Source organism: Nymphaea colorata, chromosome 6, assembly GCF_008831285.2.
Source record: "Nymphaea colorata isolate Beijing-Zhang1983 chromosome 6, ASM883128v2, whole genome shotgun sequence".
Lineage (NCBI taxonomy): Eukaryota > Viridiplantae > Streptophyta > Magnoliopsida > Nymphaeales > Nymphaeaceae > Nymphaea > Nymphaea colorata.
In genome coordinates, this window is record NC_045143.1 from 9,011,291 (window position 1) to 9,038,379 (window position 27,089).

A 27,089-nucleotide genomic window follows, 5' to 3' on the forward strand; every position below is an offset into this window, starting at 1 on the left:
CTCTTCTGTGGGGGAATGGATTGTCGATAGTGGTGCTACTCATCACATGACAGGTAACCCAAAATTGTTTCATGAGTATAAGTTGTCCTCGGGAAAGGAACGTGTTTCTCTTGCAGATGGTTCCTCTACCTCTGTGGCAGGCGAAGACACTCTGTCCTTGTTGGACAAATTTCATGTGCAGGGCGCTTTACATGTTCCCCAGTTTCCTTTAAATCTCTTGTCAGTTAGTAGACTTACTAAAGAATTGAATTGTGAACTTATATTCTCTGCCGATCGCTGTGTTTTGCAGGACTTGGTGACAGGGAAGAGGATTGGGATTGGTTTAGCTTCTGATAGATTATATCGTCTTCCCATACGTGTGGCTACTGCTCTGTTGACAGCGATCCGCAAGACAGATAAGAGAAGATAAGATTGTCTTCAGTCTTTTATGTACTGACATGAACGTTTTGGGCATTTACCTTTTGGGATTTTGAAACATTTGTTTCCAGACTTGTGTTCCTCCTTTGATTTGTCTTCCATTTCTTGTGATGTTTGTCAGTTTGCCAAACATGTGAGGGCTTCGTACCCTCTTTCTACTAGTTGTGTTAATGAAGTTTTTTCCCTGATTCACTCTGATGTATAGGGACCTTCGGGAATTCATACCCGTCAAGGTTTCCAGTATTTTATCACTTTCATTGATGATTTCTCTCGTGCTACATTTGTGTACTTGTTAAAAGACCGCAGTGAGGTTCCTCGTATCATCGAGACATTCATTCTTCTTGTTCATACCCAATATGGTGCGAATGTTAAAACTTTCCGGTCCGATAATGCCCGTGAATACATGTGTCAGCCTGTTGAGGAGTTTCTTAGACAACGGGTGATTGTTCATGAGACATCTTGTAGTTACACCCCCCCTCAAAATGGGGTAGCTGAAAGAAAAAATCGTCAACTTCTTAATGTGACCAGGGCTCTTTTGTTTCAGAGAAATCTTCCTAAACACTATTGGGGTGATGCAGTTCTTACTAGTGTCTATCTTATTAACCGCATGCCCAGTCGTGTTTTGAATGGTAGGACTCCCCACTCGTTGCTTCCTGGCAGTCGTCCACTATTCCCTCTTCCTCCTCGTGTTTTTGGTTGTGTATGTTTTATCCATGATCACTGTCCAAATGTCAAGAAACTTGATCCTAGGTCTATCAAAGGTGTCTTTGTTGGATACTCTCCTACGCATAAAAGATACAAATGTATTGATCCTATTACTGGTCGAGTTTATGTTACGAGAGATGTTACCTTCTTGGAACATGCCCCTTACTTTGGTGAGAATCCTCTTCAGGGGGAGCAGTCTGTGGGCAGGGAAGAGTATTCTCAGAGACAGGAACTTCAGTTTATAGATTTTTTGGACTACAAGAAAGCAGAATCGCTTACTACTGTTGATGTGCCTGAGAAGGAGGAAAGGTGTGACACTAGCATTGAGAAGGAAGGCCCTCAGTTGTTTGGACAGTTCTACTCTAGACGAGGTACTCGGACAGAGATAATGACGTGTGATGCTAGATCTACTTCCAATCCCAATGCCACTCCTTCCCTGGATGAACCAAGTCCTACCGTGGAGACCGTGGAGACTCATGATGAGGTTGAAAAGAAGAATGAAGATCTTCCCATTGCCCTGAGAAAGGGTGTCAGGTCATGTACTCAACACCCCATTGGTAATTTTGTTTCTTATTCCAGACTTGGAAAAGATTACAAGTGTTTTGTTTCTACTCTTTCTTTGGCTGTGATCTCCAGGACTTATGCTGAAGCTCAAAGTGACTCCAAGTGGGCTGATGCAATGAAAGAAGAAATAGATGCCCTGAGAAGAAATATGACATGGGAAGTGGTGAAGATTCCTGAAGCCGCTCACTTAGTTGGATCCAAATGGGTGTATACCATCAAGTACAAACCAGATGGGAGTGTTGAAAGATATAAAGCTCGACTTGTGGCCAAGGGATTTAGCCAGAAATATGGAATTGATTACTTGGAAACCTTTGCTCCTGTTGCGAAAATGAAGACTGTGAGGGTGGTTATATCCCTAGCTGTGATGAATGAGTGGAAGATGTATCAACTGGATGTTAAGAATGCATTCCTCAATGGTGACTTCGAAGAAGAAGTATATATGCATATGCCTCCAAGATATGAAGAACCAGAAAAATGTTGTAAGCTGAAAAAGGCCTTATATGGCCTTAAGCAATCACCCAGAGCGTGGTTCGAACGACTGAGAAGAGTGATGATACGTCATGGATACAAACAAGGAAATGGAGATCACACTCTGTTTGTGAAGAAGAAGGAGAGTAGGGTTACTCTCCTGCTGGTCTACGTAGATGACATGATTGTCACAGGAGATGATGAGGAGGAGATTATCAAGCTAAAAGGGTTACTGGCTACAGAATTCGATCTCAAAGATCTTGGCAAGCTAAGGTATTTTCTTGGTATGGAGGTTGCTAGGTCTAGTACTGGTCTTGTACTAAACCAAAGGAAATGCACATTAGATCTGCTGGAAGAAACTAGTAAATTGGGATGTAGACCTACTCCTACCCCATTTGACACTGGGCACAAGTTGTGTCTTAGAGATGGAGAGCTTCTCTGTGAAGAAGACAATGGAAGATATCAACGTCTGGTTGGGAAGTTGATTTATCTTACCCTCACGAGACCTGATATCACCTTTGCGGTGAATGTTTTGAGCCAATTCATGCATGCACCAACCGATGCACATCTGAAGGCTGTGGACATAGTGCTATGCTACCTGAAGAAAAATCCTGGCAAGGGACTCCTGTATGTGAAACAAGAGACTGTGGAAATCGAGGGATATTCTGATGCGGATTGGGCAGGTTGTGGTGATACCAGACGATCTACTACAGGGTACTGTGTCTACTTGGGAGGAAACCTTGTTGTATGGAGGAGCAAGAGACAGGATGCTTGCTCTAGATCTAGTGCAGAGGCAGAATATAGGGCAGTTGCTATGGGAGTGTCAGAGTTACTATGGTTGAAGATATTGCTGACTGACATTGGAATAGAGATTGAAGGACCTATGAAGATGTACTGTGATAACAAGTCTGCAATCAACTTAGCCAACAATCATGTTCTTCACGACAGAACAAAACATGTTGAAATTGATCGTCACTTCATTCGGGAAAGAATTGATGCGAAAGAGTTGATCTTACCTTACATGAAGTCTAAAGACCAAACTGCTGATGTTCTGACGAAAGCTCTTCCTTCAGCTTCATTTGAGAGGAATGTATCCAAGTTGGGCATGTTTGATATGTATGCCCAACTTGAGGGGGAGTGTTGATAGATCGTATGTTTCGGGTCCGGATCCATACCCGACCCGCCTTGTAGCCCGTTTTGGGCACTACTTAAGTCATGTAACCCTAATCCTTATGTGTTAATGATAATCTAAGGAGAGAGAGAGTCTGGCTGCTAGTGGGCACCAACTCCTCCTCATTCGTGGTTTTTTCTCCCTCGTGTTGAGGGTTTTCCACGTTACATCGTGATCGTTGTTTCTCTTCCTCTTCTTGTTCGTATTTCTACAATGTATATAATGAACACATTCAAAACACATAATGATCATTATAAGGAAGCTCTCCAAAAAGTGTAAAAGAAAGAGATTTATTTCCTAGAATACCCATAGACAGGTTATTGGGGTAACATATACAGCTGAATTGCCACATAGGAATCAGTCGACCTTCTCCTTTTTGTCTTTTTCTCTTTCTAAAAGGACTAATGAAAGTATATGTATTTAAGACAGAGCAGACAGATTTGAAAAAAGCTAGAGTATATAAAAGAACCATTGACTGGCAAGAAATAATAACAAATCTCAACCTCCTGGAAAGACAGAATATTAAGATAAAGAATGTTCATTCTAACAAGGAAAGAGAACAATAGGACACCGACTGTTTTTAAAACAAATAGGACTAAGAAGATTAAGAAAAAAATAGTAGCTTTGACATCGATACTCATCCAAAAAGAAACAGTTCAGATTAGATAGGAAATTGACTGCCAAGTAAAAGGAGTCATAGAAAAACATAAGATCAGTTGAGGAAGTCAGATTTTGAAAGAAACATAATGAAACCAAGGCTATGTTCAGCAGTAGTTTTGAGAATAGCTAAAGGACGTGCAGAACAGAATAATGACAGCAGTAAGAAATATTTAAGAAGAACAAAAGGCACGCAGAATTGCTTTTCGAAATTTTGAGAATGACGAATGATGTGCATAATGGAGTTAATGACTATGATTAGAAATATTTGAGTTAAGCAGAAAGACGTGTAGCTAATCAGGTGCCTGGAAGAATCTGAACTAGATGAAAGAAGAAAAATAACAATATTTGAATCAGAAACAGGTGTGAAAATCTTCTAGACTTGGCAAAGATTGATCTTTTTGTGGATTCCCTTTGTAGAAAAATGTGCAACCTCATGAACCTGGCTTTGATACCATATCCGAACCTAAAAGTGTTTATTCCACCACAATATATTTCAAAAAGATGAGAGAAGGATGAGAGAAACATTATGTTTTCTAAAGCCCCCTATATGGGGCACGGACCTGCATCTTATTCAACAATTTATATTAGGGAAAAAATACATATGAGACAAGTACACTAATACCTGTTATAGAACATGTTTAATCCAAATGATTTGTGCATGTATATTTGGATTAGGTTTGATCTCGTATCCACATTCAAGCATGTCACATCTTAACACATATGCCTGTGAACATGTGCACACAGGATGCAACATTGTGCGTGAAAAGGTTTTATGGTTCTGACTTTTCTGCAACCTTCACATTGCATTAGAAATTTAATGTGTGTATCATTGTCTTGATGTCATGAATTTGTGTCTGCCTGCTTTGCTTTGATTATTCCTCAGAATTTTCTCTACAGATCTTATTAGTAAGAGACCCATGTCACGTGATACAGTTAACACGTGAACACCATTTTGGTGATGTTCCATTCAAAATAATAAACAGAAAGATATGACAAAATAGTGAACTGATGCATCACGTGACATAGTTGGGGTCATTTTTAATCTAGGAACCTTTCTTTGCCTGTGTTGATGTTTCCAGTTGACTGAGGAGGGATGCATCAGGCAATCAAACTAAGAAAGCAGATTTTTACATTTTCTCCATTATGTCTTTTGCATGTGCTTTCCATGAGATAGTGTTGCATAGTTTCTTTGCATGTATTATTGGCAAGCCCTTCACCCATGTAAGCATGAAATAGTTTTTATCATGGGAAAATGACTAGGGAAGAAGAATTATGGCATCACGTGTTTGTTTTTTGTGTAGTTTCTTGGCATGTTTTGCTAGCAAACTTTTACCCATGTAAGCATGAAATAATTCCTATCATGGGAAAATAACTAGGAAAAAAGAATTATGGTATCACGTGTTTGGTTTGCTACTTTTGGCTCTACTGCTTACTTTTTGGCTGATTGTTACTGTTTTTGTGTGAAAGGTTTCAAATCCAAGTACAAGTCAACTTTTGAAGTCGGTGCCAGGATTGACAGTTGAGCCAGTTGAAAATGCTGCATCCAAATTGTTTGTGCAATGTTCTCGGCAACAAGGGATTATTAAGATCTACAGGCATTTGCTTAATTATAAAAGTAAGGGCTCAATTCTTCTCTAGTCAGGGAGTGCTGAAATTTCTTTCTTTTTACTCTTCTATTTATTAGGTTCTGAATTTCCTGAATAGATCCATTATGAATAGATCCATTTAACTTCTACTTTGTTCGCCCAATTAAATAGTTTTTATTTTTTGAAAGTCACATATTATTGTGTTTTTGTTTATTCATTATGAATCATCATGTTCTTGTGCAGTATGACTTTTTATAGTTCGTTTCTGAAATTATATTCGTGAGATAAATTGAATTATCGTTTTCCTTTTCTCCTTGAAATGCTGTTTATTTATTTTCTCTGACTTGACAGTTTCTTCTTTCTATTGAGGAGAGAAAGGTGTCACTACTAATCTCTCTCTCTCTCACCCCTCCCCCGCGGACACCCCCCCCCCCCCAACATGCGCACACACACATTCCCTATTATATGATAGTCAGTTTATCTTGCTCTTTTGGATCAATCTTGAAAGTTGCCAGTTTTTACATGTTTTATTTAAAGGAGTCACTAGTATTCTACAGAAGTATGTATGAGTAATCATCCAGCCATTAAACTCCCAGCTGGTCTATTTCTATCATGATTTCATTTCTTTAGGTTTCTTTCATTTGCTTTTGCATGTTTTCTGTCTGCTGATACATTTTTTGTGGTTGTGTTTCAAAAATATCACCATTTTGTTTGATAGTATGTGATTCGAGGTGCCTTGCTTTTAAAATAAAATTCCAAGGTTGTTTTCAATAGGTTCATGGTTAGAATATGTTCCAGTGGAGAACAGTTCTATAAAGACTTACATTTTTGCAGAAGATGTATTCAACCTTTGTGATTTTCCAAAGTTAGCAGGACTGAAGTACAAGTACGTAAGACATGCATTTCAAAAGGTGACCTGCTGCTCTAGATATCTGCTAGATAAAGGAGTATCAACATATTGACTGTACTTTATGAATGTAGGTGGTGGTTTGTGGCCTTTATCGATCAGGGAAGGTACTCTTCCATCCAAATGAAGATGATGTTCTTGTAGCATCTGATAAGGTGTGTAACAGAATCTGGTAAACTGCTTTGTCAAATTTGTATTCCATGGCTCCAATCCAAATCTGATTGCTACATGAAGGATCTACTATCAAGAATAAGTACATTTTGTTGATGCTTTTCTTCTTTAGGTGCTTAATGTTGTAGGATTGAACAAATATTCAATTTGGCATTCTAAATAGACCCTAAGGGTCTTGATGTCTTACATGCTCGTCTGAAAGTTTGACATAGCATAAGGTCATTAGCAGGCACTAAATTTTACTGCAAAATATCTTTAATGAATAGACAATATCACTACCTTTTTTTTTTCCTTAATAGGATCCATGTTTTCTTCTGCATGGTTAGTGCTTACTTGCAAAACTTCTGATCTTAGTGCATTTTGGGTTGTGGATAAACACAGAGCAGGGGATGATATTGCAGATGAATAATCAACTTTATCATTTCACATTTTGTATCTTATAGATAGGAGTAATTTTATTATGTTCAACAAAAGAGTGCCTGCTCTCTAAGTTAATGAGATCACCAGTAGTGGCCTCCGCATACCTGAAAAGACTTGAGATTTTATGAAATATGGACAGAGGTCCAATTTATCTTGCAAAACTAGGTCTAGAAGTATTCTGGTGCTTATGTCTTGTCTACATAAATCCTATAGATTCACCTTTTTTCAGTTGTGTCCTTGTATCTTTATATGTTCCAGACATGCAGCATGTACTTGTGCAGGATGTAGACAACATTTCATAATCTGTCCTTCACCATGTCTTTCATGGTTGAGACACCATATGAGGGGGCTTTCATGTAAGATTGATCATCATGTGAGCTCAATAATTGAGATTTAGCCTCAACCAAATGTCAAGAGTCCATTAATTTATGGTTGATTGTATGGTTCTTTTAGATGTCCAGCATGGTCTTTACACCTTTCCTATGTTCCTAGATATTTCAAATCTTCAACAAGGCCATACTTAGTGCTTGAGCCAAAACTTGCAGATGATACGCGGGGGAATTTTATAGGATGATTTCTGTATGATCAACGCAAGGAACTTGCTTAAGATTTTAGGTTGGGCGTACAATCTTATCCTAGACCAGATGCCATCCAGAAGGGAAAGGCTTGCTTTAGTATGATATGCACAAGTGAGCTCAGCTGGTGGTAATGGCTGAGTGGATTTGTAACCGATAAATAGCAAAAAGATGCAATAGCCAATGAATCAGGTAGAAAGTCATCAAGCAGTAATCTAGATTAACATCACTGCATAGATAAAATAGAACATGACCTACAAGTAGCAAACAGTGACAGCTCTTCGGTGAAGTTCTGACATTCACTAAGAATAAACTGCTCTCTTGAATATTATTGTAAGTTTCTATGTTGATTAGCCCTATCTTTTTCTGTGAATCATTATTCAGACAGATTTTATAGATGTTTTTTGAATCATGACACAACATTTTCTTTTGCCTCAAAATCTAATTCTCTGTTCTTGTTGCAGTTGCTTCTTATTGCCCCTGTCAATGCTCAAACTTGTTCTCCAGAGGTAGATGATTTAGAAGAAGAAGCTATTGAGGCAAAAAATCCGATGCATCATGAAATCAATGATTTCAGAATCAAGGCTGAGATGCAATCACGTCTTAATATCATTGTTGAGCGTCCTAGAAAGTCAGAGTCAAAGGTATAGCCATGTAGCTGTTGTTACTTCAAGGGTTAAGGCCACCCTGAAAATACTGGTTAATATGCTTGAATTGCAGGCATCAGATTGGAATGGAGGGCCAAAAGAGTACATCCTTATTCTTGGATGGCATCCTAATGTTGATGACATGATTCTTGAGTATGATGATTATCTTGGGCCAGGCAGTGTGGTGGTATATTTTCTTTGAATGCCTATTTAGTTGAGGTTGCATTTTACATTGTTTGGTTTTATATACTGAAGTTTATACTTTATAGTTATGTGCTGTGAATGCAGTTTCTTTGCCGTTTTGGATTAACTTTCTATGACTTTTTCTAAATTCACATGGTGTCATCAAAGGTACACATAGTACCTAAGCATGAAATTTTATACGTGTAGAACTTAAACAAACTATTGTGTTGATGAGTGCAAAACTGGCTCCCTTTTCTGTCTTTATTTTCAAGCTATATTTTCCTGTCACAATATCATATGTAGACATCAAAATTGGCCAATAGCAGGCGTCATCAGTAGGATCAAATATCACCCATCGAAGTTGGAATAAAAAATTATACCAGCTTCGTTGAGGGCTATACTTTGTTATTCTCAACCTTCTCATATGCAAAATATTAATTTAATTCAAGTTTCATTTTTGTGTGCTCCTGGGAATGGTGGCAACAGCCATGCTTCACTGTCACAGTATCAAAGAGAGAGATGATGTGTTTGGTGCAATGTGTAAATTAAATCCACAAAAAAATTGATATAACTCCTTCTGTAGCTTATGTTTAACCTTCTCATTAGACCTGCCTGTTTCTCTTTGCTCTTGACTTGCCCAAGAAATGAGTGACATCTGTTCAGATCCTCTTCGATCTGCAGTAGCACTAATGAGCCATTTGTTTCATCCTAAAATCATGGGAAGATGCTGAGCTGAGTGAACATTTCAATGTTTTGTCACCTAAGATGTAACAAACACTAAAAGCTAGCAGTGAGATAAGGGAACTGGATAGTGTAACTATGACCCATGCTTTTCTCACCTTGGTCCCTTTTTCCAGGGAAAGTCAAACTGTATTTGTGGTAGTCTTGCTCGCTTGACTGTAGCACATTGTGCAACACATGCAGAAACTCCCAGTTTGATTTTTCATATTTTGAACCAGTTTATTTGCCTTGAAAAAGGATCCAGAATGGTCGTTGTGGTTCCAGGCCAAGGCCTGTGGAAGACACGGGAGCTAAGCTAAGAGAGGCCTTATTTACCAACAGGGGGAGGGAATGCTCTAAAGGGTACCTTTTTGCCCAAATCCTTCACGAGGAACTGCCATGACTCTATCTGAAAAAAGGGGAGAACTCTGATTGTTTGGTTTGAGGGGCGAATCGTTGAAAAAATGGTTGCCATCCTCACCTAGTGAAAAAACAAGGCCTAAAATGAAAACACAAGAAAGAGAAGAGTGAGGAAGAAAATAAGAAAGCAGAACAGGGAGGACAAATCGGATAAGAAAGGGATTGTCACATAAAAACAATATGCTTTGAATGAAGAGGTGTAGTCACAACTGGATTCTTGAAGTTTATTGGCATGGGGTTGAGGCCCTAATTCTCATGGTTACTGATTGCCTTACTAAGTATGAGTCCATTGTTGCTATGCCACATCAATGCTCGGTGGAGGCAACCAATATATTGGTCAACTTCAAATATCAACGAAACAGTAGTGCATCTTCTGTTTCTACCATTGATGGGACAGCTTTGAAAATTGAATGTGTTAGAATATCTTGTATAGGGAACCGGGTTTGGATATGGACCCGGTCCCATGGGCGCGGGTACCGAGAGTGGCTCGGTACCCTAGGCAGGTCTCCCTCTTATAATCCCGCTTATTGTGTAATTGTTGATTAAGTGGAAATAACATTCTCTCTCCTAGGGTTGCGGTTTTGCCCCTAGGTTAGAGCTTCTCCGTGGTTTTTCACCTCTTACTGAGGTTTTCCACGTATATCGTGTGTTTCTTCTCCGTTCTCTTCTTGTGTTGCTTGTTTCTACATGGTTTCAGAGCCAGGTTGTGTGGGTTTTTTGGTGTGATCGTGGAGTTTCCGCCGCTGTTGGAGTTCCTTTTTCCGCCGCTCTCCGCCGCTGCCGTTTCTGCCGCCACCGCCGCTTGGACTTTCTTTGCGCCCGCCGCTGGTTTGTGCACCTGTCGCCGTCACCGTTGTTCCGCGCCTCCGCCGCTGGTGACCTGCGGCGCCGTCGTTCTTCCGCCGCCGCCAGGGTTTCACTCGCCGTCGCCGTCAGGGCTTCTTCCGCCGTGGTTCCTCCGCCTTCGCCGCCTCTTGTCGTGTTGTCTCTTGTGCTGGTGCCGCGTTTCCTGGTGTTGGGTATTGCTTTACTTTGGTGATTGTGAGGGCCGAAGAGATGACTTCCAAGATCGATGTTGCCTTTGACTCGGGCAGTAATACCAAGAGCGAGAACTTGCCTGTTCAAGTCACCTCCATTCGGCTGAACAAAGACAACTATCTCTCTTGGTCTGCTGCACTTGAAATAGGGATTACCAGTCGCGGTCGCCTTCCCTATATCACTGGGGAGAAACCTGCACCTTCTAAAACGGATCCACAATGGGCGACTTGGGCGTTGGAAGATAGCCAAGTTAAAGTATGGATCATTAGCTCTGTTTCCGCTGATATTCAGCCTCTGATCTTGCGTAAGTCGACTGCATATGACATGTGGACTATGCTTGCACGAATGTATGGTCGTAAGAAGAGAGTCTTGCGCACGTACCAAATCAAACGTGGCATCTACTCTCTTAAACAGGGTGACTTGTCTGTGGCATCCTTCTTTGCAGCCCTGAAGACTAAATGGGAGGAACTGGACTATCATGTGAATGATGACTGGCATTGTAGTTCTGATCATGCCTTGTACTGGGAAAAAGAATGGATGGACCGGACTTTTATTTTCCTTGGAGGATTACATGATGAATTTAAATCCATTAGGAGCCAAATTCTCAATTGTGACAAGATTCCTGGGATTGAGGAGGTGTATGCCCGGGTAGAATCTGAGGAACAATGTCGCCAAGTCATGCATATTGACTCTAGCTATGGGAGTTCTCCATCAGCGTTTGTTAGCCGTGCCTCAGGGACTGGACAACGTCCTGTTCGGCATTGTAGTCATTGTAACAAGTTGGGGCATTTTGTGGATTTCTGTTGGGAATTGGGATATTCATCTTGAGAAGAGACTTGTTCGTGGTCGTCCTCCTTCTAGTCGGCGAGGGTCCTCTGTGCCTGACTCTAGTCAGGGTAGTTCGTCAAATGTTGAAAAATCAAAGCTTTCCTCTGATCAAATCAATGAATTGCAAGCTTATATCAGCCGGATTTCTACTACACAAGAGGAAACTTCCACGTCCGAGGGAGCTAAGTTAGCTCAAGCTCTTGTGGCCACAAGTGATCAAGGTAATCCCTCCCTTGGTGATTGGATTGTTGACAGTGGGGCTACACATCATATGACAGGGGATCCTAAGTTGTTTCAAGACTACAAATTGTCTTCAAGGCAGCAACGCGTGTCTATGGCTGATGGGTCTTCTATCTCTGTGGCTGGAAAAGGGAGTTTGTCCTTGTTGAATAAATATCGTCTGCATAATGCTCTTCATGTTCCCAATATTCCTGTGAACTTGTTATCTGTCAACAGTATTACCAAAGAACTAAATTGTAATCTAATTTTTTCTGTTGACCATTGTTTCCTACAAGACTTGGTGACGGAGAAGAAGATTGAGATTGGTTCGGTTATTGATGGACTCTACAGACTGCCCGTGCAAGTTGCGTCTGCCTTGATTTCAGCCACTAGTAGACAGTTGTCAGGTGTGGAAGACAGGTCTATCATTATGCGATGGCACGAGCATCTTGGACATCTCCCATTCCAGTTGATCAAGAAGTTGTTTCCTAGGCTTTTTACTTTTGTTTCCATTGACTCCTTCACATGTGAAGTGTGTCAGTTGGCTAAGCATGTCAGGGCTTCGTACCCTATTTCTTTCAATAAAACCACCCGTCCGTTTGCTTTGGTTCATTCTGATGTTTGGGGTCCTTCAGGAGTACCCACTTGTCATGGTTTTCATTATTTTATGACTCTTATTGATGACTACTCCCGTTGTACATTCGTGTACCTGTTGAAAGAACGTAGTGACGTTCCGGTCATTGTCAAAAATTTTGTGGCTTTTGTTGAGACTCAGTTTCAGACCTCTGTTCAGGCTTTCCGCACTGATAATGCTAGAGAGTATATCTCTCAATCTCTAGATGATTTCTTGAAGAGCAAGGGTATTGTTCATGAAACGTCCTGTAGTTATACACCTCCTCAAAATGGCGTGGCTGAACGGAAGAATCGCCATTTATTAGATGTCACCCGGGCTATTATGTTCCATCGGCAGGTTCCTAAGTGCTACTGGGGGGATGCACTTCTCACTAGTGCCCACCTTATTAATTGTATGCCTACCCGTGTGTTGCAGGGTCATTCCCCATATTCTATGCTTTGGCCTACTCAGAATCCCTGGCCTCTACTCCTCGGGTGTTCGGGTGTGTCTGTTTTGTTCATGACCATAGTCCCACCCTCAAGAAACTTGACCCTCGGTCTATCAAGGCTGTCTTCGTGGGGTATTCCCTCCACTCAGAAGGGATACAAATGTGTTGATCCTACCACTTCTAAAGTCTATGTCTCTCGAGATGTTACTTTTCATGAGCATGAGGCATACTTTCCTGTGAATCCTCTTCAGGGGGAGTGTCTAGGGAACAGTAGTGAAGAGTATTCCTCAAATCAATTGATTCAGTTTATGGATTTCTTGGATTACAAGGTTAGTCACAGTGTGGCAGACACAGTCAGAGATGATAGAGACAGTCACATGGACAGGGGCCTTGTTGATAATCAGTCCACAGCTCGTGATCACTTGTTTGGCCAGGTACACCAGGAAGAAGACAGATGTGGTTGAGAATGTTGATATAACCAATCCCAATCCTGTGAGTTCCCCGGATGACCCAAGTCAAATCAATGAAGAACTTCTTATAGCCTTGCGCAAGGGCACCAGGTCATGTACTTCTCATCCCATTCAGAGATTTGTCTCTTATGCGAAACTTAGTAAGGATTACAAACGCTTTATTACATCCTTGTCTAAGTCTGTGATTCCCAGGTGTGTGGAAGATGCTAGAGAGGATCCTAAATGGTTACATGCCATGACAGAGGAGATGGATGCCTTGGCGAAGAATGATACTTGGGAAGTAATTGATATTCCCAAGGGGACCCATTTAGTTGGTTCCAAGTGGGTGTTCAATGTGAAATACAAACCGGATGGTACCGTGGAGAGGTATAAGGCTCGTTTTGTTGCAAAGGGGTTCAGCCAAAAATATGGTATTGATTACCTTGAAACCTTTGCCCCTGTTGCTAAACTGAAAACTGTGAGGGTCATCTTAGTACTTGCCGTGCAAAAGAAGTGGAGCATGGATCAGCTTGATGTCAAGAATGCATTCTTGAATGGCTATCTACAAGAAGAGGTCTACATGAGCATGCCTCCTGGATATGTTCAAAGCAGAAAATGTTGTCATCTCAAGAAAGCCTTGTATGGATTAAAGCAGTCTCCTAGAGCATGGTTTGAAAGGCTGAGGATAGTGATGAAGACTAATAGATACAAACAGGGAAATGGTGATCACACCTTATTCATTAAGCAGAGAAATGGCCTGGTGAGTCTTCTTCTTGTGTATGTTGATGATATGATAGTCACAGGTGACGATGAAGAAGAAAAAAGGAAGATGAAGGAAAGGTTAGCTGCCGAATTTGATGTTAAGGATCTTGGTAAACTAAGGTACTTTCTAGGGATCGAGATTGCTCGGTCAGAGACAGGGCTTGTTATGAGTCAAAGGAAATACACTCTGGATCTTTTAAAGGAGACAGGTAAACTTGGATGTAGGCCCTTTCTAACTCCAATGGAGTCCGGTACAAAGATAAACATCAAAACTGGCAACATCCTAGATGAGGAAGGAAAAGGGCGGTATCAGAGGCTGGTTGGTAAGCTCATCTATCTTACTCTTACTCGCCCTGATATTACTTATGTTGTGAATGTGTTGAGTCAGTTTATGCATGCTCCTACTGATTGTCACTGGAAGAGTGTAGAAAGAGTGTTGGGGTACCTAAAGAATGACCCAGGGAAAGGATTACTATATACTCAGCAAGACCAACTTAATATTGAAGGATACTCTGACGCAGATTGGGCAGGATGCACTGATACTAGGAGGTCTATCACAGGGTACTGCATCTTTTTCGGGGGTAACCTGGTTGTATGGAGAAGTAAAAGGCAGGAGGTTTGCTCTAGATCCAGTGCTGAGGCTGAATACAAGGCTGTGGCGATGAGAGTTACGGAAATGTTATGGTTAAAGATTCTCCTAGCTGATATTGGTGTTGAAACGAAAGAAAAGATGAAGATGTACTGTGACAACAAGTCTGCGATTAACCTTGCGAACAATCCCGTCCTGCATGACAGAACTAAACATGTGGAGATTGATCACCATTTCATACGGGAACGCATAGATTCCAAGGAGTTGATCCTGCCGTATATGAAGTCTGAAGATCAAATTGCCGATGTTCTAACCAAAGCATTATGTACATCTCAATTCGAGAAAAATGTGATCAAGCTTGGCATGTTTGACATGTATGCCAAGCTTGAGGGGGAGTGTTAGAATATCTTGTATAGGGAACCGGGTCTGGATATGGACCCGGTCCCATGGGCGCGGGTACCGAGAGTGGCTCGGTACCCTAGGCGGGTCTCCCTCTTATAATCCCGCTTATTGTGTAATTGTTGATTAAGTGGAAATAACATTCTCTCTCCTAGGGTTGCGGTTTTGCCCCTAGGTTAGAGCTTCTCCGTGGTTTTTCACATCTTACTGAGGTTTTCCACGTATATCGTGTGTTTCTTCTCCGTTCTCTTCTTGTGTTGCTTGTTTCTATAGAATGCATAGGCAATTTTGAAATACCCAAAACTAGCCTCTGTTAGACTGCAGCAACCGGCTTTTAGATGTTGAGAAGTACCAAACAGTTCATTCCCCACCTAATTTGTGTACAAATAGAGATTTATCACTCAGTTAAGATACAGATCTCCTTAGTATTCTGGATATTTATTTGTTTTTCAAGTATTTATTATGTGCCTTAGTTCAATTTACTCTTTCGAACATTATTCCTTGAATGGTTCATTTATTTGTCCTGCATGGTGGCATTTTGCAAACTTCAGGAAATACTGTCAGAGGTTCCCATTGAAGAAAGAAACAATGTTTTGAATTCAAAAGGTAACCAACTAAAGAATATCAAAGTTTTTCACCAGGTATCTCCTTGAAGTGATCCTCCTGTTCATATTTTCTATGGCTTTGTTTTACGTTGATCTTGAGATTTTCCTTTTACTTTTTTATCCCACATGTTTTGGTCAAATGCTACATGCATTTTTTGGTAAGCAAACATGATCTTTTCTTTCAGATCGGAAATCCAATGAACTATGAAATACTGAAGGAGGCCATAAGAAATACTCAAAAGTGCACAAAATCTGGAGAGAGATTGCCTTTATCAATTGCGGTTGTTACAGATAAAGAGTGGCTAGTGGGAGGTATAAGATGCAAATAGAACAGTTTCAAAAAACAACCTTAAAATGTATGTTGACTTGAGTGCGTCTGCAGATCCATCAAGAGCAGATAAGCATGCAACTTATTCTCTTCTTCTTGCAGAAAGGATTTGCAATGAATGCAATGTGAAGGTTGGTAGTCCACCACTTTGCAAATTGCAACAGTGTTGTTTTTAGCTTGATTGAGATGTATTTCGCCAAAGGATTGGCTAATGGTTGACTCATCAAAGTGAAATCCTTTTAGGAACCAATTGACCCTTCCAAAATTTTCATAAATATGATGGCACCTAAATTATTTTTTTTGTAAAAATGTAGTTGTATAGAACAATAACTTGCAAAAGGAATCTAAATGATTAATCTTTGTCCTTCTTTCTTGAGACTAGGAAAAAGCTGTTTATAAATATTCTAAAATGACCAGGAGGTGTGTTAGTATGGGTGGTGGATGGAGCTCTGCTTTATTGCACGTACATGTCTATTTGTCATGCTAAATTGTATATGTTTTTGTGTGATCAGTTGAAATACTTCTCAAAGATATGGTGTGTGTGAATATTAGACATTTTTAAGTTTTACGGTCCGTAGGATACCATAGTTTGGTGTAAGGAACTAATTTTCTTCTTATTGCAGGTGGAAAACCTAGTTGCAGAAATTGTAGACACGAAACTCGGGAAACAAGTAATGCTTGATTGTATGCACGTGTATTTCCTCTAATAGTCAGTTCATTTACTTTATTTCAGTGACTGTAGATTGCTAAAATAAAGCCAAATATTACTTACATTGGAGCAGAGGAAGTCATGGGCCTCGTGACTGCACAAGGTGTTGTGAGAAAATTTATCATTTACTGTTAGAAATGTTCACAAGAAACTAAGGTAATGGTTTCTTAATTGATTTTTTTCTTTGCTTGGGGTCAGTGGCAAAGAATAGGGAGCTGAATGATGTTTGGAAGGAGTTACTTGACGCCGAGGGAGATGAGATATATGTGAAGGTGAACTTTAAACCTATTTCTTTGTTCTCAAGTTTTGTATACTCCAATGATGACGCTTTAGGAGCTAAACTATCATTTTTGTTCCTGAGCGGCGTCGTAGTGTTCTAAGGCTTCAACCCTCAATTTGAAGTATGAAGCAGATTTTGGTTAGACTGGCTGAAATGTGCGTGTCTGACTGTCCAAATAAAAGATACATGAAAACTGTAGAAGATAATACTCCACGTGTAATAATGTAATACAAAGTAAAATTAAACAATGTGAAGATAGCCAGTGAGTCATTTTATTACGTAAGTAGCCATGGAGACAAAAAGATTTAGAGATATTACACTAGTAGCCATGGAGACGAAAAATTAAATTAAGTAACAAAATTACTTCTTAAATTAAGTAACAAAATTACTTCTTGATGCATCTTCGAAGGAATGTGCCAAGACTTACGGCATTTCCCTCTTTTGAACTCAACAGCCTATTGATCTTTACATGAAGGAAGGTGAAAGGCCATCATTTTTTGAGCTCTCTGAGCGAGCAATGCTGCGGAGAGAAGTTGCTATTGGTTATGTAAAGAACAAACAGAAGGTGAAGATGAACGGGCTAACTTTATTTTGTTAAGACGAAGCAGAGAGTGGACTGGACATATATTAATGTCTCTTTTTTTTAACAGGTTATAAATCCAGAGTGTAAGAGTGGTCCACTTGAACTTGACATGACGGATTCCCTCATTGTTATTTGTGAGTTTGAAGGGGAGAAAACATCACGAAAGTGAGGGAGCAGCAGTTAGCAGTTTTTTTTTTCTACAATTATCTGTATTCTTTCTTGTGGCGGTTGGACGTGGTCGGCTGCAGTCATGAGCTCAAGTCTCTTGGCTTATCAGCATCAATTTTGTATATCTCTATTAATTAATAGTACCAACAACTGCCATGAACAACTCATGAGAATGTAAACTTGAAAACCAGTCAAACGCCTTTGAAGAAAGGTACATGTTCAACACAGAATATTTGCTATTAAATGTTTACCCACCCTAAGTTTGATTTGTTCCACTTTGGGTTCTCACTTTGCTGCTAAGAGGCTTGCCAAGGTATGAGTAATTCTAAAGCTTGAATAGTTTCCACATTGAAGTTGCACGATGCATCGCAAGGTAGGATGCTCAACAAGACAAGCCAACTTGGGTTTGGCTCGAACTCACTCTGCTAAACTCGACTTGTTTAAGAAATGGGTCAGTGTTTGTGCTGAGGCAAACTCACTTAGATAAATGAGTTGATCTAGAGCTGGGCATGCTGGGCTTGTTGCAATGTTCCCCTCAAAGAAAAATGAATCTTTTAATACATTGTCTAGCCGAGGCTTGGCTGAGCTCCAGTCGAGGCTTGGCTCGAGTTTAACCAAGCTGAGTTCAAGCCTTACTAAGCTTGAGCTGAGCCAAGCTCAAGCTAGTCAAGTTGACCTAGACTTTAGCTTCAGCCTAGCTTGAGCTCTAGGTTTTGAGACTCGAGCCGGCTCAGCTCGGCTCATGAACATCCTCCGACATGTCTCACATTTAATATTTTTCTGATATGGCCTCCCTTTTGCTAATCCTATGCCATGGTGGGGCACATGAAAATCTGTGTTTTTCAATATTGCCCCTGTTGGTAAATATCTTTTGCATATCTGCGAACAATAAGGCATGATTTTGTGCTTGATTGAACTACGTTTATGAGCTAATGGAGTTTTGATTTGTTGAGACCTGCGTTTATATATATATATCTATGTATCTATACTATGTATATATGTATGTATGTGCAGAGAGAGAGAGAGAGAGAGAGAGAGAGAGGGTACTTTTTTTATTGACCACCAATCCCTTCTTAAATGAACATATATGGTTGTCTTTGATGGCTTCTCCCTGTCAGAATGGAAGATCCAGAGCATAATTTGACATTAGATCCAAACATGAGAAGGCAGCATCTCGAGCTTCTGTTGGTGATAAGGTAAATGTTAGGTGAAGCTGCTAAGCAAAGATTCTCTCGAGCTTCTCCTGGTGATAAATAAGAATGTAAATTCATAACTAAGGGAATCGATCTGTCAAGGCCGTAAGCCATAACAATACGGAGTTTGATAAACCTCCCTTATCTAATGTGAACCAACCAAAATGGCACGGTGACAAATGAAAACAGGAAAGAATCCTCTTCATTAGTTCTTTCCTCTTTTCATTAGTGCGTGTACCGTATTACTATCTTCAATGTCCTTTGTTCCGCTGAAAGGATTTTGTCTGCTTTTTGGTGAAAAGTGAAGTTTCAAGTATTTCCATGTGTCATATGCAATTCACGAAAGCTGTTACTCTCTCTCTATCTCTCTGTGTGTGTGTGTGTGTTATGCATCCATAACCATTTGGTACTGTTAGTTTTGAGAAAACCTTTGTTATATGAAGTGGAAATCCACATACTGGAATGAAAAAGAAAGTTTGTTGTTAGTCCGATGGTTAAAGTTGTTCCTGATGAGAATAGTCAGTGCAAATTATTAAAGTCTTGGAGTAGATTTGTTTGCAAATTATTACAAAACAAGTGTAAACTCTTAGAGAAACAACTGAAGATATGACAACTGCTCAAATCTGTCCAGTTTTATGTGGAGATTTAGTTGTCTTAATAGGCCAAAAGATCAAACATATCCTCATGGTGATTCAATGAGAGATCGAAAGTGCCCCACTACTCCCCCTCCCCCTTCAGCCTCATGGCTGTTTTAAGACTTGGGTGGAAAGCAAGACACCTATTAATTGAGAACATAGTGCGTCTACTTTTTTCGGTTTAAAAGAATAGTACCCACAAGAATCAAATGACTATTAACCGTTTATTGGCCCGCCAAAATCAACTACTCTGTGCTCCTCAGACAAAAATCATGCAGTCATTATAATAGGATTTTGATTAACTGTATACCCGTGTCAGCTAGCAGTGGCCGGTTAACAAGTGTTTAAAGAAGCAACAAGATTGATAACATCTTTTCAAACCGATCGTCAGTTCTGCTTGAGATTTAGTTGCTTTGCAAGATAAGAACATCGACGTATCCCCAAATTGCATCCTCTAATTTTGGACTTTAATAATGGGATCTCCTGAGTATTGCATTAAGATTTGATAACCAAAGAACTGTATCCCTAGAGTGAGTTATCAAGAAAATTTAGACGTGAGCATATGAAATTGAAAAAATTAGAATAACAAAATCTATACACATTCGCAAAGAAGATGATGGACACAAGTTTCCACGTACGAATTTTACTGTGATCTGTAGATTTTCTGGCTTTCATTGAAGATTACTTGCTCTCCAGTAGAAAAGATATTCCAAAAAAGAGCACCGCCAAAAAATACAGGACCGCTGTGAAGGATGGAAAACCACTGAAAGAACGCAACTCCACAAAATATATACCCTACTTCAGCGTGTCCTTCATAGCTACCAAAATTCTGGTAATGTTGGACATGAAATTCGAATAATCAAGATTAGAGCAAAAAAAAGGAAAAATTGAATCCACGAAGATAAGTGAGTTAAATTTGGTATGAGGGGAATGGTAGGCGGCTAGTTTTTGTTTTTAGTTTCTGGGGTGTCAATTTTCTGTGCTGCAAAAAGAGGAACACCGATATGCAAGTTAAAGTATAGTTGGACACCATGGTAGGCCTGGTACCTTAGAGGGATGGAGAGAAGGAATGGGGGTTTAGACTTTCTTATTGAATGATAGGATGAAACTCCTCCTGCTAACTCAACCGATGGGTTAAATTTGGTGACGTTTGTCCATATTATATAATATGCTCTAAAAATATTTCTCCAGATTTGAGGGTGATGAAATATAATATAATTATGGTCAAAACCAAAAAGATGGTAAGGGTGGTACCATGATTGGACACACCAGCATCCTAGGGAGCCATCTCCTGGTAGCAAAAGGAAAGAAACTTATATGAGAAAAAAAAATCCATGTAGCATGTTTTGTATGACTGCTGGAGCTGATAAGAAAACCAGCATGATTGAAGGAAGGAGCTTAGGCCAAGCAATGCATGAAAAAAAGACTTGTCTCATTTAGTCCAAAATTATATACCTCTAAGCCGATGGAACCAAATGACTACAAGGAACCGTTTCATACTAACAATTCAGTATATTCTTGGAATTGGAAAAGAAGAAGAAAACATTAAAAAAATATATTTATCCTGCAAGACAATAAATCATGAAAAATTTCCTCGGTGGGAATGGTAAACCCGTGAAGACAAAAGATAGAAAGGCTCATGTAAAAGTTGCCATAAAATACCACTTTTTTGCTTAAACTTCTATAAATAGGTTTCACAATTCAAAGAAAGTGTCTGAATCATCAACTCTGTCTCCAAGAGGCCACTAGGCCACTGCAATGGATGGAGTGGGGGTTGGTAGGCAGTCGGTTTCAGACTGAAAGCAGGTCTTGCACCCTATGAAAATAAAGAGTTGGATGGTAACAGATAATACACTAAATGCTTTTCTTATTTTATATTTTCAAAATAAATGAGAGCAAAAGAGAGAGAGAGAGAGCCTAGCTATGTGGGACTCCATCATGAGAGTGGAAGGGGGCATATATCCTGTCAAGAGACGCTTGGGTGTGGAAAAGGTCATGGGCAAAAGTTGTGCAGTCTTGTTTTGTTGATGATGTTATAATTATTAGTACTAAAAGTTATCTGTATCAGAGGGCATTTTTAACTCATGGTGGACAGTGTAGAATCAATGGCAGGACTAGTGATTAATGATAATAAACTAAGCTTCAATCTAGCCCTTTCATGTGTAGTCGGGAGATCAAGGAGGTTGGTCAGCTCTCTCAATGGCAATAAGGGATCCTACCATCGTTGTAGCCATTTCCTCCCTCCTTTTGTTTGTAACATTACTGCAAATCATTCTTTCTCTTGGAAACTATGGTCTCAAAGCACATAGCATTGTGGAAATCTAATTAAGACTTTGCCTGATCAAATTTGTTGTTTAGCGACATCGTAGACTAATTCCAACCCAATCTATCTAGAAAGTTGAAGAAATGGCGGAGCCACACTCAGTCTCGTGTGGGCAGTCACACCAATCCAGTAAAATTTCTTGATTTTTCATCTTTAAATATTTACTTTATATACATTATGTGGCTCTCCAAATATGAGTACTTCTAAATGAAGTGAGCCCATTTATAGCCTGTTTGGATGGAGGGAGAGAGAGAAAGGAATGGAAAGAAATATCTTTCATGTGTTTGAAAGACTAATTAATATAGAGGGAAAGGAAATGAGAACTGATAACTGTGTTTGGATGCAAAGGAAAAGAAAGAAAAGAGAGGGGAAAAAACATGATTTTTTAATGTAATGCCAATCCCTCCGATAATAGAGAGATTGTAAGGAAAATGAATGGATGTTCATTCCCTTTCCTTTTTTCTCCTTTGCATCCTCATTCCCTTCCCTTCCATCCATTCTTTTAGTGTAGAATGCATTGTGGGTGGACATAAAAAAATGCAATTAACTTGGCGTATGCTATAGCATGTTTTTTTGTTGAGCAAGAAGTTCATTCCTATCCATTGGAATAAAATTTGGAGGCTTTTCATTTTTCTTGAGCTGCACCGAGATAAGTGATAGCAACCTTGCACCGTCAACTTGAATGTTACATTCTACCACCTTAAGACACATGAATATAACATACACAATAATGAAACTAAAGACATACCTTCCTACGAGTCACATGACCAGCTAAGCTAAGCCCCATTAGGCGCCCCACCAAGTCATTTTCATGTTTAGTAGTCTATAAAAAATTAATAAAAGGGTGTTTGCCTCTTTGGTTGTACAAAGGGCATAAAAGGGACTTATGGCTGGGTGAGGAAAATAAATCCTCGTTCTCACTGTTCCACTGGACGAGTCACATGACCAGCTAAGCTAAGCCCCATTAGGCGCCCCACCAAGTCATTTTCATGTTTAGTAGTTTATAAAAAATTAATAAAAGGGTGTTTGCCTCTTTGGTTGTACAAAGGGCATAAAAGGGACTTATGGCTGGGTGAGGAAAATAAATCCTCGTTCTCACTGTTCCACTGTTCCAAAAAAGCGGTCCTAATGCCTAAGAAAGCAATCCGAGTATTTTGTTTTCCCTCTGGAGCTATCAAACGTCGTGAGACGAGAAGTCTTCTTTCTTCCGGTTGAGGGTGAGTGAGACGAAGAGAGGCGCCTGGATGGCTCACGGTGGCTATGGTGGGAAGCGCGGTGCAGCCCAACGGCGGCCCATCAGCAAGCGTGCGAGAGGTCTCGGCCCACAGAAGGAGCAGCACAAGTCTAAGAAGAAGCTCAAGCCCGTCTCTCTCAAGAACCAAATCCGTTCCGTCGAACGCATCCTTCTCCGTAAGGTTCGTCTAAAACTCTGTTTCCATCGCTCCCATCTTCTCATTCTTTTCCGACATTACCAAAAGGGTCATCTTCATGGCGAAGTCCTTGTTGGGTTTTTTTAGGTTGGCTTTTCATGTATACTACGGTTTCATTTATTTGTATCTTCTAGGTTTAGGGTTTAAGGTTCTTTTTTCTCAATTTGTTGTAAATTGTGGATTGTCTTCGTATTCAATTTGTATAAAAGTTAGTCTTGGAGTATGATTATGGCTGATGGTGGTTGTTTCATTATGTTTGATGGGAGAATTGAATAAAAGGATACAGTTATGTGTTCATGGATTAATTACATTCCAAAACAGCAATTATTCCTTGTGGTTATTTGGTCAAACAATTATGGATGTTGACTAAATATGTTGCTGGTTCTTGGTGTGTTGATATGATGTTTGGATACTTGCTCCGTGTTTTGAGTCTGCGTGAAGATTTGATAAGCTAAATTTCTGCTACTCTCTGACTTCATCTCTTCACTTTTCTTCTTTGGGTCACATTGATTTGTTATAGGATCTTCCAATAGAAGTCAAGAATGCTCAAGAAAAGAGATTGGAGGAACTGAAAGCGAAGCAGGAGATTCAGAACCGTTCTGCAGTAGAGCGGAAATTATCATTACGGTACCGTAGAGTAAAATTTTTCGGTACGGCTTTGTGTTTGCTGAATCGGCTCATCTTCTTTTGCTTCATGTATGAAATCTCGAGGAATCTTTATGCTCATGCAGTTTATTTTCTTTTTCATGATGGTTGGGCCATTTCTTATATGAAACAGAGAGAAGGAAAATTGAGAGAAGCATACGGCGTTTGGAGAAACTTCAAAGATCAGCTGATCCTACCATGCAGAGAACAGTCTCTGAACAACTTTCCCAGTTGAGGGAAGACCTAGAATATGTTAGAGTGAGTTTCGTATCATGTGAATTATAAGATATCACATTGATGTACTTGGGAAAGAAACTTACTTTTCCTAGAATACTTTTATGTTGTCTTTGGAAGTTATTGTTTTTGATAACTATGATATGAAATGTGTAACAATGTTTCTGAAAAACTTGAAAGATCATATGTTTTATGTTGCATTTGGAAGTTATCAGTTTCTTTGGTACCTATGATATTAAATGGTGTGTTTGCTGATGATTTTAAATAATTTGAATTTATACTTGCGTTTTGCAATGTATTTTTACTAAAAACTATGTTTTGGATTGAATCAGTTAATGAAAAAATTGAGGTTTCACCATCGGTTTTTTTCTGCGATCTCAACTATAAAACAATCCCGTACAGAAGATAAATATGAGTCTTCTACAAACCAGAAGATGGCAAACACATAAATAAAAAATATTTGCTGTAGGCTGTAGCAATTTCATTGGGACCTAACCAAGAGGTCTGTGGATCAGTTATATATATATATATATATATATATATATATATATATATATATATATATATATATATATATATATATATATATATATATATATGGACAATTATGTCCTAACATCTGTAAATATGATAACTCACACAACTCTCTCATAGAGCTGTCTAGTTTGTTATCTATGTATTGTCAGAATCCGTTTCCAACACACACACACACATGTGCATAATTATATAAATTGACTATTCATCCTTAATAGTAATCGTTAAGCATTGCATCCTCTAAGTTTCTAATAGCATGCTCTTTCAATTTTGTGTTTGTATTTCTATATAGGGAGAGTTCACTTTTTTGTGTTGTACTTTTGGTTGCTGAAAGTGTCTTTTCTCTGAGCAAGAGAAAGGAAAAAACGGAGAAGGAAAGTAACTTTTACATAAAAAATTTCTGTTGACATTTTTTTACATTTAAACTACAGTTCTTCCCCAAGACAGAAAAGTATGTTTCTTTATTTATGGGAGGCGACAATCCAGAGATAGTTGAGAAGAGGAATAGAATGCGCAAGCTGATAAAAGCCAATCTCCTAGCTGCTGCTGCGAGTGGAAAGGATATAGAAGGTTGTGTTCAATTTTTGACTGGATATTGTAGCTATGCCTACATCTGGTTTACATTATCACCTTTAATTGTCTTTTGTTCATCACATTCTATTTTTGCATCTTTCAAAGCCCTGGCATTGAGAACTTGCACTCGTGTACAGAAACTGGAAGTGACGAAGATGGTCCCTTGGATGTCAGTGAAGATGATTTTTTCTTGAGTGGGAGTTCCAGCGATGAGGTAGAAGCCGATGATGAATGGACAGATAAGAGTACCAGGTACTTGTCGCTTTCTCCCAGTATATTCCATTTGGGATGTCTTGGGAGGCTAGCCCAGCTTAGTTTTACTGACAAAAATGATTTTATCCTTTTCTTTTTTTAAGTTTTCCTTTGAATTCTTTAACTGGACTACCAGTTTGGATTTAGTGGCTTAATTGTGATGAATGGAAGTTTCTTTGAGATGTAAAATAATAATAGATTTGCCATTGCATACGCTGTTGAATGGTGTAACAGTTACAAATTAACAAAGAATTGGAATTGCTTCTTGATTATTATAATAGTCTGAAATGTGTGTCACATCGATATTGAAAAAACTCCTTCTTAAGAGAACAGCGAAGGCATTAGTAGTGGCAGTAGACAAGGAAAAAGTTGAGATGGATTTTCTTGCCTAAATTTGCTCCAAGAATGTTTACATCTGCACATACTGCATCTTCTACATTTTCTAAATGGATCTCTCTAGATATTTGTTAAAATCAGCAATTGAATTGGTGATGTGTGCTAGTTTAAATCTTATGTAACTTCTTCAAGATTCATTCTGCTCTGTTCTAGGTATAATAAGTTTAAGTGGTTTGGCTTTGGAGTTTGGATATTCTGGAGGCCTCACTAAAGTTTCATATCCTCCACATGTAGATTGCCTGTAAATTTATTCAACATCCTTCTGGATGCGTGCAGCTAATATCTAACAAATAAATGTGACTCACACCTTCTTGATGCAAGTCATCAATCTGATATTCTACTTATTTGAAACAAACTTCAAGAACTGGTTCAGTTTTGCACCATTAGCCTTGTGTGCGATGTGAATCCTTGATCAAGCGATCTCTATTTTGGGTTTTTCTACTTCCTCCTGGCTATAAGTTTTTTTTTCTTAACATGGCGTCTCTCTATCTTTTCTGGTATGTGCAGAGGACATGCTTCAAGCACTTCAGGCAAAGCAACTTCTGGCATGTCGAGTGATGAAAAGAATCAGGTTAGTTAATAGGTTCATTTAAATTGTATTCTTCTATGAATAGGAGTATCTTACTTCCTTGTTTCATTTTTACAGAAACAAATTGCTGCACGGGCTCTAATGCCTCCGCCAAGGTCTCATTCAGCGAATGGTAACAGTTTTTTGTGTTCATCAAGCAAGGATGCTTCCCTGGAAAAAGTTGTGCTCCCCTCATCCAGTAATGGTTTACACAGTAGGAACCTTCCTTCCAGTAGTGGGGCATCCTGGAAAACCACCACAGGCACTAGTAGCAACCTCAGTTCAAACTCCGATGCTCATAAGCCTAGAAGAAAACGTCGCCCTAAGAAGAAAAAGAAACAAATCTGATGTTCTGTAATCTGTAAGTTGGGTACAGTGTAATCAATGTTTCCACACCCTAATTAATGTTCCATGGGTATTGATTTCCTCCTATTTGAATATGGATGCAGTTTTGCTTTACATATCCTGTAAGTGATTTTCTTTTCTTCGTCCTGTCATTTGTCCCTGACTGAATCACCTCTTGGATTCTTTTCTTCTTTTTTTTTCATACACCTCCGTAGAAGGAGAAAAAAAAGAGCTTGATATGGATCCATGATCATTTTGTCCTGGAACTTCTTGTAGATGGGGGAAAAAGGCTTCTGTTTGATTTAGTGGTATCTGGTGCAAGCTAACTT

General features: G+C 39.4%; 2 protein-coding genes across 12 annotated transcripts in view; both read left to right on the forward strand.

Annotated features, from left to right (window-relative positions):
* LOC116255452 (putative ion channel POLLUX-like 2) overlaps positions 1-17,907 on the forward strand; it is a 58,909-nt gene extending 41,002 nt beyond the window's left edge. For 6 of the 11 annotated variants that reach the window (XM_050078278.1, XM_050078281.1, XM_050078277.1 and 3 more), the window contains 13 exons: positions 5,453-5,600; positions 6,346-6,482; positions 6,553-6,633; positions 8,109-8,288; positions 8,365-8,478; positions 15,511-15,600; positions 15,750-15,876; positions 15,947-16,023; positions 16,516-16,563; positions 16,635-16,704; positions 16,800-16,873; positions 17,336-17,446; positions 17,532-17,907. In XM_050078278.1, coding sequence (XP_049934235.1) covers positions 5,453-5,600; positions 6,346-6,482; positions 6,553-6,633; positions 8,109-8,288; positions 8,365-8,478; positions 15,511-15,600; positions 15,750-15,876; positions 15,947-16,023; positions 16,516-16,563; positions 16,635-16,704; positions 16,800-16,873; positions 17,336-17,446; positions 17,532-17,633 — 1,359 coding nt within the window. In that variant the 3' untranslated portion in view covers positions 17,634-17,907. Of the gene's footprint in view, positions 1-5,452; positions 5,601-6,345; positions 6,483-6,552; positions 6,634-8,108; positions 8,289-8,364; positions 8,479-15,510; positions 15,601-15,749; positions 15,877-15,946; positions 16,024-16,515; positions 16,564-16,625; positions 16,705-16,799; positions 16,874-17,335; positions 17,447-17,531 lie in introns of those variants that run through there. The other 5 variants (XM_031631271.2, XM_031631272.2, XR_007573592.1 and 2 more) reach the window with 4 other exon arrangements.
* Positions 17,908-22,880: 4,973 nt separating this feature from the next.
* On the forward strand, positions 22,881-26,874 carry LOC116255527 (rRNA-processing protein EFG1-like). The gene is made up of 7 exons (XM_031631384.2): positions 22,881-23,198; positions 23,734-23,863; positions 23,992-24,116; positions 25,058-25,196; positions 25,337-25,451; positions 26,355-26,418; positions 26,494-26,874. Exons 1-7 carry the CDS (start codon positions 23,028-23,030, stop codon positions 26,761-26,763), a joined length of 1,014 nt encoding a protein of 337 aa, XP_031487244.1. The 5' UTR covers positions 22,881-23,027; the 3' UTR covers positions 26,764-26,874.
* Positions 26,875-27,089: the final 215 nt, after the last annotated feature.